The sequence below is a fragment of the Phascolarctos cinereus genome, unplaced genomic scaffold (assembly GCF_003287225.1).
Source record: "Phascolarctos cinereus isolate Bilbo 61053 unplaced genomic scaffold, phaCin_HiC Scaffold_5;HRSCAF=322, whole genome shotgun sequence".
Taxonomy (NCBI): domain Eukaryota; kingdom Metazoa; phylum Chordata; class Mammalia; order Diprotodontia; family Phascolarctidae; genus Phascolarctos; species Phascolarctos cinereus.
The window spans coordinates 224840477-224855361 of NW_027555958.1; the positions used below are offsets into that span (position 1 = coordinate 224840477).

At 39.9% G+C, this 14885-nt stretch overlaps 1 protein-coding gene across 1 annotated transcript in view; it reads left to right on the plus strand.

Moving 5' to 3' along the window:
- The window catches only part of ADGRF5 (adhesion G protein-coupled receptor F5), an 83737-nt gene that overhangs the window by 42843 nt on the left and 26009 nt on the right, over positions 1 to 14885 (plus strand). The window contains 10 exon segments of the mRNA XM_020993882.2: positions 2198 to 2368; positions 6356 to 6535; positions 6755 to 6861; positions 8351 to 8409; positions 9494 to 9607; positions 9609 to 9634; positions 11642 to 11860; positions 13366 to 13485; positions 13488 to 13568; positions 14532 to 14696. Coding sequence (XP_020849541.1) covers positions 2198 to 2368; positions 6356 to 6535; positions 6755 to 6861; positions 8351 to 8409; positions 9494 to 9607; positions 9609 to 9634; positions 11642 to 11860; positions 13366 to 13485; positions 13488 to 13568; positions 14532 to 14696 — 1242 coding nt within the window.

The window sequence follows — 14885 nt, forward strand, 5'->3', positions numbered from 1 at the left end:
TCTCATTTTAGCACTAGGCTCTCCTGCCCTTATGTAAATGTCTTTCCCTTGCTTAGAGGTGATAACCAGTATAATTCCAAACACTGAGTTTTCCCTATTCCTGTTAGATTGGTAAAGGGGTGGTGTACTTGAAGAGAGGCTATATTTTGTCCCAGGTCACATAAGCACGGCTAGGATTTGAACCCATTTCCTTCGACGCCAGGTCCCGTGTTCAAATGAATTATGTTTGCACTGTGAAGAAAAATCATTATGTTATTATGTTTGAAAAAATAAAACAGATTTTTTTATGCCACACTTCTTGTCCTTCCTCCAAATGTCCCTAGTCTGCAAAGTAATGCTTTTAAGTAGGTTGTTGTTCATTTTTCAGTCATGCCCAACTCTTCATGCCGGACTCTTATTGGCAAGGATACTGGAGTGGTTTGCCATTTCCTTCTGAAGCTCATTTTACAGATGAGGAAACTGAGGCAAACAGGGTTAAGTGACTTACCCAGGTCACACAGCCAGTAATTGTCTGAGGCCAGATTTGAACTCAGGAAGATGAGTTTTCCTGATTCTGTCCACTGTGCCACCTAGCTGCCCTATAAGTAGGTAGGATTCTGCTTAACAGTGCCAGATAGGTATGACTTCAGATGACTGATAATACAATGTACTTCCTATTTCTTGACAAGAAATAATGGGCTAGAGATGCACAAGGGTTATGCTTTCTCAGACACAGCCATCAGGTTGATTTGTTTTGCTGGACATTTATTACAAGGAAGGGCTTGGGTTGGGGTGGGGGTGAGGATTAGTGGGTTATTACAGATGAGCCAAACTAAACAACATCAATAAAATATCTTTTAGTGCACAGAAGAAAAAGGTATAAACCACAGTGGGTGCAAACAGACATTTATCAAAGTATATAGGTGACAAGAAAGCTGAGGGGGATAGTTATAGTGACATGCTAGATGTCAGAATCAGGATCCCCAAAGAATCTGCAGCTGGCAGAAAGAAAGGGATTCTGGGAAGTGATGCTCAGGAAGGAGTGCATCTGAGGCATAAGGGACAATCTGGATGATTGCATAGAGACAGAAGATGGCATGTCTTGTGTGAGGAACAGAGAGGCAATTTTGTCTAGACTGTCAAGTGTGGGATGGAAAGTAATGTACAGCAATGTTAGAAAGTTAGGGGCAAAGTTGCAAAGGCTCTCCAGGGGTGGCGAAACTTCAGCCTCGAGGCCACATGGGGCCTTCTAGGTCCTCGAGTGCGGCCCTTTCCCTGAATCCAAACTTCACAGAACAAATCCATTTAATAAAAGGATTTGTTCTGTAAAACTTGGACTCAGTCAAAAGGCTGCACCCAAGGACCTAGATGGACCTAGAAGGACCTATTAGATTGGTAAAAGAGTAGTGTACATGAAGAGAGGGAATGTTTTGTTTCCACTCACACAAGCAAGGCTAGGATTTGAACCCATTTCCTTCAATTCCAGAGCCTGTGTTCCAATGAATCATGTTTGCATGGTGAAGAAAAATCACCTGGTTTAAGAGCTACATTTATCTTAGAGGCAATAGGGAACCACTGAATTTTATTGACTGTGAGTGTGACATGGTCAGACCTGGATTTAAGGAACATCACTTTGGCAGCTAGTTGGACTGAGGGACTGACGTGGTGAGACTTGAGTCATGGAGAACAATTAGGAAGCTGTTGCAATGATCTAGATGAAAAGTGATAAAGACTTGAATTAAGATGACAGCTGGATAAGTGGAAAGAAGGGGGTGGGTGTCAGAAATGTGGAAGTTGTAATAGCAAGATTTGGTGACTTATTAGATTTGTGAGATAAGGGAAAGTGATGGGCATCTAGGTGGCACAGTGCATCCAGTACCAGTCCTGGAGTCAGAAAGACTTGTCTTCCTGAGTTCAAATCCAGCCTCAGACAGACACTTACTAGCTGTGTGACTCCGGGCTAGTCACTTAACTTTGTTCACCTCGGTTTCCTCATATGTAAAATGAGCTGGAGAAAGAAATGGAAAACCACTCCAGTATCTCTGCCACCCCAAAATGGGGTCACAAAGAGTCGGACATGACTGAAACAACTGAACAACAAGGCTATATACATATATGTAGTCACCAACTCACTCCATTAATCTCTGCTATGAATAATATTCCATCCACCATTCCCTCTCCTCCTTCTGATATGTTTCTTTTCATATTTTCTTTTCAGTGGCCACAAGCAGTCCTGCACCTGAAGAATATGATATTGAGATTGAAATAAGTTTTGAAAACGCATCACTTTTGGAGCCTTTCAAAGCTTACTTACAAAACCTCAGTTTTCCAATCCAAGTGATAAATGACAACCTGAGCACTGACATTTTAAGCATGAAAGTTACAACAGGTAAGTACCAAGTCACTGTTGCATCCTTCAAGGGCATGTATACATTAGGAGACTAGCACTCAGGAGCTCTTTTCAATGAGAAAAAAATTTGATTTAATAAGCAAGTCCACCCTCCCCAAGGACTGAGCAGAGACATAGCAAGCAATCTCAGCAGTCAGGTCAAGCAGCATGAAATGGGTCCTCAAATCAACTTTTAAAAACAAATACAATTTTATGGAGGAGAGATTTGAGAACTCAAGGGACCACGTGGGGAGAGACCCCAAAACTCCACCCCGTGGGCCATCAGTTCCCAGGGACAGAGAACTCAGGAAACTATGAGGCTACTTCCTGGGAATCTGTTTCAGAATAAGAGTGAAGAAGAAGAGGGTCAGACCAGAGATGAATTTAGCAAGAATGCAAAGTCCAAAAAAGGAAAGTTCAGTAGCTTCTGATTTTTATTGAATATCCTGGCTAAGTAAGTACATTAGAAGTATTGTGCCATAATGAGTTCACCTTGAAGTCAGTAATACATGGCTTCAAGTTTTATCTCTGACACAATAGAGGCTATACAACCCTGGAGAATCACTTTACCTCCCAGTGTTCTAGGAAATTCTCCAAGACTCCAAGTTTCAAAGCAGGTGTCAATCCACATTGATAGAAAGTGTTTCTCATTGGGAGTTCCCTGTGCCAGTGAACTTACAAGATAACTGCTGTCAGGATCTTCAAAATTCCAATACCCTCTTTCTCCCCCTTCCCTCACCAATTATAGTAGTGAGTTTAAGGTGGTTGTTGTTGTTTAGTTGTTTCAGTTGTGTCTGACTCTCCATGACCCCATTTGGGGTTTTCTTGGCAAAGATACTGCAGTAGTTTGCCATTTCCTTCTCCAGCTCATTTTACAGATGAGGAAACTGAGCTAAAAAGGATTAAGTGACTTGCCCAAGGTCACACAGCTACTAAAGGTCTGAGGGCAGATTTGAACTCAAGAAGATGAGTCTTCCTGACCTCGGGCCTGACACTGTATCCACTGCGCCACCTAGCTGCCCAAGAAAAGGCGCCTTAGTATGCATCAAATTGTACCTCCTTAATTAATTCGTAGATTGTAGATTAAAGTTTTGATCTGGGGGAGGGAGGGATAGAAGAGGGAAAGGAAGATAGGGGCCTGTCCTAGGAAAGGAAGTCTGGGTGGGGCACCATACTGTAAGGTACTGGTTGACCACTACTGACATTGACACAAGGCCACCTTGTTCCCCATTAACCACTATCTAGCATAAAATTTATTCTGTTGGACAATGTGGGGATTTTCCAGAATCTTTTGCTGCTACTTCCTTATTTTGTAATTATTCTTTCTTTAGGTCTGCTTAATACGCATACCTAAGCAGTTTGATTTCTCCATCCAGTGGAAGGCATGGTTTTCCTAGAACTGGATTTCGCAGCTATGGGTAGCACTTTCTTTCCTTTCATTCATAAGGTTCATAGAAGTGAAGCTGAAAAGCATCTTAAAGGCCCATATAGTCCTACCCCTTCATTTCAGATAAAGAAACTGAGGCCCAGGGAGGTTAAGGGACTTGCCCAAAAAAACATTAGAAGCAATATTTTAACCCAGGTCTATTAACATACTTTTTAATTTTAAAATCATGATTATTATGAATTTGAATATCATCAATAAACATGAACATTTCCATAAGCAAAAAGGATTGCATATTTTGGGGGAGCTGCAACCAGGTGGTACAGTGGATAGAGCATCAGGCTTGCAGTCAAGAAGACTCATCTTCCTAAGTTCAAATCTGGTCTCAGACACTTACCAACTGTGTGACCCTGGGCACGTTGCTTAACCCTGTTTGTCTGTTTCCTTACCTGTAAAAATGAACTGGAGAAGGAAATGGCAAACCACTATAGTATCTCTGCCAAGAAAACTCCAAATAGAGTCATGAAGAGTCAAATGTTACTGAAACGGCTGAACAACAAAGTATTTTTTTTAAGCAGTCATCAAATTTCACATGGTAGTACCAACTTTTCCCTTCTTTTCTCTGTCCTCTCCTGAACACTCAGGGTACTTTCTATTGTTCTGAGTTACTCCTTCAATATACATTCTCTTCATTACCTTAAAGCAGAGTACAAACAACATGGAATAGAGCATTCTCACAGACATCTGGGGAATTCTCTACCAGACCACCATTCTAAGAATTACTACACTTACATAGAGAGAAAGAGATAGTGTGGGTAATGGATGGCATTTAGAGTCAGAAAGACCTAGGTTAAAATCCCCCACTTACTAGCTTCATGGTCCTGAGCAAAGTACTTTAACCTCAGGAAATTCCCAAGGATTGATGGACCATATCAGAGATGGGTTCTGATGGTAGATAATAGTTTCAACATGTTGTCAAAATTCCACACTCTTTGCATATGCTTATATACAATGGATATCACTGCATCCAATTACATTTTTAAAAATTTATATCTTTTGGTTTTTTATCACCTTTATTTCCACGCATGTTCCTTTACCCACCCCTTCCTCAGAAAGTCATTCCTTGTAATGAAGAACTTTTTTTTAAAGTAATTCAGCAAATCTAATACACACATCAATGAAGTCTGACAATATATGCAATGTTCCAAACTCAGAGTCCCCTTATCACTGCAAAAAAGAAAAGGAGGGGGATTTTCTCTTTTTTTCTTTGGAGCCAAGCTCGATGGTCTTAATTACATAGTATTCTGTTTTGGTTTAGGTTGTTGTTTTAGCTGTTTGTAACAATTTCTAATGATGGAATTTCAGGGCAGAGGAGAAGCATTTTTGAACACAGGAAGCAGTGCCTTCGCACTGCCCCTCATATTACACCAGGCAGGCATCCCTATACAACCTATGTATAACGCCAACCCTGTTCACTTCCCTTCCAGAACAAAGAGCTGATTTCCCTGGCTTTGCTTACTTAGCGATCACATAAAGCCTGAGCACATCTTCTGCCCTTGAAAAAGGCTGAATTACAATCTGAGTGTTTAGTCAGAGCCTAGTTGTTTTTCTCATTTTGCAGAAAGCTTTGAGGAAACATTTCACCTGGGTACCAGCCCTAGGAAAAGTCTAGCCAGCTTGTGTTTGCAAGACTGTTTCAGCACCCTTCCAGTACCACCCTGTTCTGGCCAAGTTTGACTTGAAATGTGCACAGCACAAACCCGTTTACACTTACATCCAGGAAGCCATTTATTATTAGTCAGAACAGGCAGCTGGTAGAAAGGGTCACAGCATGATCTTTTAGCTACCAGTACATAATGCTGTACCAGTGTGTGATGTTTGTGGCTATAGAAATTATAGTACTAAGACAAATTAGAAAAGTTTTGACAAAGTCCAATTTGAATTTCCTACAAATCTGGAAAATTATATATAATCAATCAATGAATCAACAAGCATATAATAAGCACCTGGTATGTGCCAGGCACTTCACCAGCTGCTGGTTAGGAAGGAAGGAAGGAAGGAAGGAAGGAAGGAAGGAAGGAAGGAAGGAAGGAAGGAAGGAAGGAAGGAAGAAGGAAGGAAGGAAGGAAGGAAAGAAGGAAGGAAGAAAGGAAGTGAGGGGAGAGGAAGGAAGGAAGGAAGGAAGGAAGGAAGGAAGGAAGGAAGGAAGGAAGGAAGGAAAGAAGGAAGGAAAGAAAGAAGAGATCAAGGAAGGGAGAAAGATGAAGAGAGAGAAAGAAAGAGAAAAGGAAAGAAAGGAAGGAAAGACAGAAAAAAGAAAGGAAGGAAAGGAGGAAAGGAAGGAAAGAAGAAAAGAAAGAAGGAAGGAAGGAAAGAAAGAAGGAAGGAAGGAAAAAAGGAAGGAAAGAAAGAAGGAAAAAAGGAAAGAAGGAAGGGAAGGGACGGGGAAATTGAGTGCCTGTTCTCAGGGAGCTTACATTTCATAAGATACACATATTTGTACTTGCATTTGTACTTGTATTTGAGTAATCTTATTGAAATGTCTGACCTATTGCAAAAAAAAAAATCACAACTCTCTACCCTCTCTTTTTGGTTGATGCTAGTATGCAGGCCCAATGGGAATGAGACTGTTTGTTCTTGTGAAAGTGGATATAAGTGGCTCCCGGAAGTGTGCCTTCCTAACCTCACTTGTCAAAGCTATCACAGCTCAGCCCCAGAAGACTGTAGCTGCCTCAAGGAAATGCCTGCCAAGGGACCCTATTGTCAGGAAGTCATTCTGAAAGGTAAGCAGCAGCTCCGTTTGTGTCTTTGCTATTTCTTTTGTTTTGGCTAATGTCTGACATTAGCCCGAGGAATTCTCTAGATTGTTTAGTATTCTCTATTGCAGTACTGTAGACAATTCTCTTGAGATTTAAAAATTCCCATCCTCCCCTCATCCCTGCTTTATTCAGTTTTAATGAAACTTTTATTTTCTTTTACTTTTCTTTTCTCCGTTTAACAAGATATTACACTAAGGATGTCAGTCAGACTCAAGATGGACTTTCAGGAAGATCTCAAGAACTCCTCCTCTGCCCTGTATAGGTCGTACAAAACAGATTTGGAAAGAGCGGTATGTACCCATTTAGAGGAGCCTTTAAAACAACAAACTCTCTCTCGGTCTCAGTTTCCAGTCTGAGTGAGGAGAGTAAAAGCAAACATTCAATAACTTTGCCTTAAGCTGGGGCTGCCCTTTCACTGTGTGTTAAGGTCATTTTCAAATTCTCCTCAATAAGAGAGCAGGTTTGGGTATTGCTTTTAATGACTGAGGCTCAGAAGATACACTCCTTTGGATGGTATAGCTATAGTACTGAGAATATAGAACATACAGGGATTTAAGATTGGACTGTCAGGCCCTCCTAGAGTAGGAGGCACAATTTTTCCCTCATTGTAAGGAGAGCCATAGGAAAAGGATGGAACTACAAGTGGGAGGAAAACTGATGTAGACAGAAGAGTTAGTGATTCTAATTTACTGCATTAATGCTATATGAAGGGACAAAATGACAGGCTATCCAAAAACATTGGCCCCTCACACTTATTAGGCATCCATTAGCAGAGCCAGAGCTAGCAATTCTAGTGCTCAGGGCAAGCACCACAGAAGGCAAACCAAGGTCTGCTTTTTAAGACAAATTTATTTGGGAATAGGTCAGAGACCTCAGAGAAGAGCTTGTACTTTGAGATGAACTGGTCCCATGATGGGTAAGATCCTATGATACAGTCATCTCCTATCCTCCCACTGCCCACTCCACACACACACACACAGAGGGACAGATGCTGGAGAGATGGCAAGCAAGGAAGGTACAAAATGGAACGCAGTTGGAGAAGCACTTACCTGGGGGTGAAGCTGCCGTCTAGTAGCTTGCTATCTCAACAAATTATCCTTACTAAATGCGAAGCAGTTGTTTCTGTGTGCTGAAGGTACACATGCATTATAAGGACCCTCTAAATTTTGACACCCTAGGGCAAGGCTGTGATTGCCTCACCCCTGTTACAGCTCTAGTCTTCCCACAACCTGCAAATGGGATTTTCAAAGTCTTTTGGTGCATTTTCATGCAGCATTGATACTAAAACTATGTCATCCTAATCCATGGTTAAGAGCAGTGTCCTTGGGCATATTCACTTAAGCCAGGTGGTGAGTTACTACATTAGTAGAACAGAAGGCTTCTTCAGAGCCTGGCTGAGGAGCTCAGGCCTGCTGAAGCTTCTCTAGGAGGGACAGCTAGCATTCAGAGAGAGGCTCTCCAGAGCCATGTGCAACATCACAGAGACCTTGCAGACTCTATCAGAGCTTCATACCTTCTCCTAATGGGATGTCAGGTAGCTGGTAACTCCAGATTATAAATCATTCAATCAGCCTTTTTGAATGTAATAGCAGGGCTACCCTAATTAAAGGGGGGAAATTCTTTTACTATTGACACTGAAAATTAGAGGTTACTGACATTAGGCTTTAAAATTCTGTGAGATTTCTCCAGCTTGAAGTTGTTATTTCCAAAGTGTCTCATTGTTGGGGAAAAAGTCCAATCTCTCTTCTGAAATCTCTTCCAATTACCTTTGTTTTTCAGTTCTGGAAAGGTTACAGTATTTTACCAGGCTTCAAATCAGTGCTGATTACAGGCTTCAGGTAAGCATATTATTATTCACTTGTTAAGAAGAAGAAGAATACTGGACTTAGAGATAGTACACCTGGGATTGAATCTTAGCTCCAAACTAAGTGTGTGTCCCTAGACAAGGCATTTAACTTCCCTGGGCTTCAATCTCATCTGGAAAATGGGGTGAATAATTGAAAACCATGGTACAGTGTAGAGTACACCAAATCTTTTGTTAGGAGGCTTGAAGTTTGAATCCTGGCTCAGACTCTCCCTAGTTCTGTAACCATGGGCTAGTAATTTCTTCATCTGGATCTCCATTTCCTTATTTGTAAGATAGATAGATAAGACAGATAGATGGATGGATAGATAAGTAGATAGGCAGTGGATGGATAGATGGATGGATGGATGGATGGATGAATAGGTGCATTAGATGGATAGATAGATAGATAGATAGACAGACAGACAGACAGACAGACAGACAGACAGACAGACAGACAGACAGATAGATAGATAGATAGATAGATAGATAGATAGATAGATAGATGGATAGATAAATGGATGGATGGATGGATGGGTGGACGGATGGATGGATGGGTGGATGGATGGATGGATAGATGGATGGATAGCTAGATGCATTAGATGGATAGATAGATAGATAGATAGATAGATAGATAGATAGATAGATGATAGATGGATAGACAAATGGATGGATGGATGGATGGGTGGACAGATGGATGGATGGATGGATGGATAGATGTATGGATAGCTAGATGCATTAGATGGATAGATGGATAGATAGATAGATGGATAGATAGATAGATAGATAGATAGATAGATAGATAGATAGATAGATAGATGGATGGATTAATGGATAGATAGACTTGGCATGAGAAGAGCTGAGGTCTAGACCCAAGTGGTCTATGACCTTGAACAATTCTCTTTACTCTCTAAAGCTATAATTTGACATCTGTAAAATAGGGATAATAATATGCCCCTGACCTAACCCACAGAGTTATGAAGATCAGGTGGGATGATGTGTGTAAAATGCTGTGTTGACTCTAAAGTTCTATGTCAATGTCAACTATTATTATTTTTATCATTTTGGTGCTTGTGCAGGCCTGGAAGTATTGTTGTTATCTACAATATCCAGGCAACAAAACCAACACCAACGCAAATGAATGAAGCAAATGATCGAGTCAAGACACTGATCAATTCAACGTATAGAGTGGACCCTCTCCTTTGATGCAGCTACTGAGAGTAAGGACTTCAATTCTTTACATTTTCTTGTAAACAGAATGAAATTCTGCCCAAAATGCAAAACTGTATAAATCAAGACCTAGAGAACAAGTTCCTCCTATGGCACTCCCAATCCCAAATCCAGCTCTAGATCTGTGATCCTCTAATCTTAAATTTTTTTTAAAGTAAGTATGACTTCATGTAGAAACACCCTCATCATGATTCCCCTCCATATGGTAAAGTTTCATTGATTTGAAACCCAAATCACAAGTAAACTCGTATCACTGGAACAGTATTCTCTGCTCTAATACCCTGAGAAAGTCAAATGTGTGGGGTTTTTTAAATGCTAATATAAGGAATATATTCACAAAAGGACACCCTACAAGGAAGACCTATTCAGTCCAATCTTCTGTATTTCCCACATCAGCAGTACTATATAATAAGAATTTATATTCAGAATGATGACCCTCCTTCTCCATAGCACTATTAAGTCTTAACAAGCTGTATTGAATCATTAAAAAAGAGAGACTAATGTTCAGAAAAATTATATTAGGCATATATTTGTCATATCCAGATTCTCTCAAAATTGACAATCCATATGTGATAACTCAGTTATCTAGAGCACCCAATTCTCTCAATTATTCCTGATAACGAGTGTTTGCTAAAATCAGAATGGCAATGGCTATCATTTTGTTGACTACAGTGATAGTAACGATGACTGTAAGTGATATTCAAAGATAGTCACTTGCTTAAGTAATGAAGGATCTAATTTTAAATGTATGTTTCAGTGCTCTATAAAAGAACATTTAATCATATTTAGAAAGCAGATCATCTTGCTGTTTTAAGATGTGTCAGAATTCAAGGCCAGAAATGTGTCAGGGAAGGGTGGAGGATGGTAGTAAGAAGATCATAGAAAGCTTTGAAGGACTTATGTGGAAAAGAGAATAGACTTTTTTGGGGTGTCTCCAAAGGTAAAATATTGAAATACATACATAGACATATATGTTTATGACATATATACATACACACATATCTGTATATAAAATAAATATGTATGTATGTAAAAATAAATATATATGTATGTGTATATATGAATAAATATATGTATATACATGTACACATCTACGTCTATGTCCATAGATCAATCTCATAACAATTATAATTATCCAAAAATGAAATGGGCTACCTAGTTAAGTAGGAAGCTCTTCATTGCTGGAAGTACATAAGGAGAGTTTGATTGAAGTCCATAAAAGGGTATTACAGGAAGAGATTCATACATTGGACAGGTAGTTGATCTAAATTTTTTTTTTTGCAAGGCAATTTGAGTTAAGTGACTTGCCCAGCATCACACAGCTAAGAAGTACTGTGTCTAAGGCCGGATTTGAACTCAGGTCCTCTTGACTCCAGGATCAGTGCTCTATCCACTGTGCCACCTAGCTGCCCCAACCTAAATTAATTCTAAAGTCTATCCTGGCATTCTATTATTTTTTGAAATTAATTTTAATGATTTTGTTTAGAGTTTCATCCTTACAAGATGATGAATGATGAGTAGTTTAATGTAAAAGACTGGTCAGTACAAGAAAGACATCCATTACCTGCTCTTTGCTTACCCTCCCCTTGTCTTCCACTGAATTCAAAATTCAAGAACAGGATATAAGACATAAAAATAAAGAAAAGTATGCAGTATAATATAAAGGAACAATGGTTAGGAGGAAGAAACAGAATTAATCAATCAGTGACTTTGATTTTATCTGTGAAATACTTTGAGATATATATATATATATATCCTCCTACTATAACCATATGTATCATCATCTGCAGCTTCAATTATTGCAGATAAAATAAGGAATGTATGTCAAATTTGCTTCATGTTTTACACTTGGAATGTGCCACAAAGTTACTAGAGAGAACTTTTGGTGGTTGTGGGAGCAATGAAATTCCAGGCAAGGGCTCACTGAATACATATCCTTCCAGCATTCTGGCTTTTCTTTGTGTTTTGATTGTGACATCTTTCACCCGGATTTTCAGATGAAACAAAGTTCTCCGTTGTCCCAGAAATCATCTATGAAGGGGATACAGTGACGGTGAAGTGTGAAAATGAAGTGCAATCAACAAATGTAACCTGGCGCCATTTTGAAAGGGCCACAGACATTCAGAACAGCAGTAGATTCTCCATTTACACTTATCTGAGTCACCAAATGTCAATATCAACCCTCACTATTAGTAATATTTCTCTGACTGATGCTGGTAGGTTTGTTTTCTTCTTGATCAGTAAGCTGATTGGGGTGGGAGTGTGTGATGAAAGCTGATAAACAAGAAAGTTCTTCAAGCCATAAAAAATGAACCAAAAACTAAGCTGGAATCTGTAGAAATCAAGCAAATCTGTTGCAGACCATAAAGATTCTTCATGGGTTAGGTTGTTTTGAGTTCGTCGGTTGGCACTTTTTTTGTTGTTTTTTTGTTTTAAGGCAATTGGAGTTAAGTGACTTGCCCAGGGTCACACAGCTAGTTAAGTGTACAGCATTTGGTCTGAGGTCAGATTTGAACTCAGGTCCTCCTGACTTCAGGGCTGGTGTTCTATCCACTGCCCCACCTAAGCTGCCCCTACTTGTTTTTTGATAGAGCTATAAAGTTAGCTCCCACAAGTATTACTTTCATTTCTTAATTGAAAAAACAAAACAAAAAACTTGTAGTAAATGTTGCATGTTACAATTCAATGATCCCCAATGGTGTTTGAGGTGGCCATATAGTAACCAAAGCCAAGAATTATAAGCTAAGGCAGGGATCATTAATCAATTTTGTGTTTCATGGACCCCTTTGGCAAGTGATTTGACCAGGCTCACACAGCCAGGATGTGTCAGAGGTGGACTAGAACCCAGGGCTTCCTGACTTTGAGGTTGGCTCTCTGTGCCACTATATCATGTAGCCTGTTGCCCACGTCCTCTGGTAAATCTGCCACAGGAGGTCTACCTGACATGCCAGGGTCCTTCCTCATGCTCTCCTGACTTGGGAGGGGGTGTGGTATTAATGGATCACACAAATTGGTGATCAGCTCTCCCTCAATATTACTAAATGACTGGAACATCTTTCTACCCACCCCTCTCCCTTGACCCCAATCATATATTGTTCTGATGATAACCTTTATTCCACTTCTTTTGTCTAACTCCTCAACTGTAATTAGGTGTAACCAGGCTCATGAGTCTTGAGTCTGCCATGTAAATGTAAGGCTTTTTATCCGAAGTTTTCTATTTCCCCAGGGCTTTACAACTTGCACCTTTTTGTCCCCTTTATTAAACATTAATCTTTCTCATTTGCCTGATTTGCCTCCGTTCCCTTCTCATCTCCCTACCTTTTCACTTTTGGCCTCCAAAGGACCCAAGTTGTCCATCTGTACCATCCAAAATTTTCTCCAAACTGAGAAGCCTTTCATTTTCATTTTTAAAGATATCCAAAGGTTTAGAATTATTTTTAATATTTAAGTATTGATATAACATGTGACTAGTGACTGCAGTTACTTTATTTTTATTTATTTTATTTTTTTGGCTAGGCAATGGGGTTAAGTGACTTGCCCAGGGTCACACAGCTAGTAAGTGTCAAGTATCTGAGGCCAGATTTGAACTCAGGTCCTCCTGACTCCAGAGCCAGTGCTCTATCCACTACACCACCTAGCTGCCCCCCTTCAGTTACTTTAAAGACTTGTTTTCATGTAATAATAACCAATAAGATGATATGTTTTGGATTTTTTTTTTCAGGAGAATATGTTTGTACTCTAACATATGACATTTTTGACTATGAGGGCCGGAAAAAAATCAATGTGATTTCCACAGAAATTGAAGCATCAGAAGACCTGAAGGTGATGTGTGACAACAATCCGTATCTTTGAGTTGTTGCACTAGGAAAGATTTTAATTTGAGTAATATTGAATGGAATCAGGAGGGACTAATCAGCATTCCAGGTAAGTAGGCAGCTTCATTATTTTACATGACATGACCAGTGTAACTTGTAAATAACTTGACCTGCTCTTCTAGGGCAATACTAATAACTCACATTTATATAGCATTTCAGAGTTTACAAAAGCACATGATTTCCACCCAAGAGTCCTATGAAATAGAAAGTTCAAATGTTATTAACCCTATTGTACAGATGGGAAAACTGAAGCATAAGAAGGCTGAATGAGTTAGACAGAACCACAACTGAAAAACCAGTTTCCTGATTCCAAATTCCGTCCTGCAGCTGAACTCTTATATGTGTTATGGGAAGGTGGCACAGTGGATAGAGTACCAGACCTGGAGTCAGAAAGACTTGAGTTCAAATCTGGCATCACTTACTAGCTGAATAACCCTGGGCAAGTTACTTAAACTCTGTTTGCCTTAGTTTCCTTATCTGTAAAAGGGGATAATAATAACACCTACCTTCTGAGATTATTGGGGGTAGGTAGGTGGTGGGCCTGAAGTCAAGAAGACTCATCTTCCAGAGTTCAAATTTGGCCCTAGATGCTTACTAGCTGTGTGACCCTGGGCAAGTCACTCAACCCTGTTTGCCTTAGTTCCTCATCTGTAAAATGAAGGAAATGGCAAACCACTCCAGTACCTTTGCCAAGAAAATTCCAAATGGAGTCACAAAGAATTGGATACAACTGAAGTGACTGAACATCTAGGGTTTTTGTAAGGGTCAAATGAGATAATATTTGTAAAAAAAAAACCCTTGGCCAGTGCCTCACATTTACACTCTTAGTATTCTAGTCATTTCTTTAAAGGTTTAAGTTACAGAGATGGTGCTGGCCAGCCTTGGTAGAGGAAATTTCCTCATCTGGGAGTTCTCTATACCAATAAAACTGACAGGTCCAGTCCCCATCCTCTATTGAAACTAAATCAATGAGGCAGTCATTAGTAATAGCCATACAATTGCTTCTTTGCAGGAATCAGCTCCTCAGATTCCAGGTGCAGTAAACATACCATCAAGGCTGATGGAACTCAGTGTCTAAGTGGCTCAGCTGGAACGGAGGTATTTTACATATGTGGGTTCCACAGTGGCCATGGAGCCAACAGCAGCAGGAAGATAAAAGTCACATTTACATCTGTGGGTAAGACTTTGTTCTTTGGGATGATGGGAATTCCGGGGTTAGACTCTCCATGCCAATTTTAATGACTGTCTTTGGGGCCAATAGTCAGCTACATCCTTCCTACCATCATTGATTCCATTAAAAAAAAAAAGACACCCCACAATATCATGTGAAAAAATGTTTCAGGGGTTAGTTTGTTCTCTAAGAAAG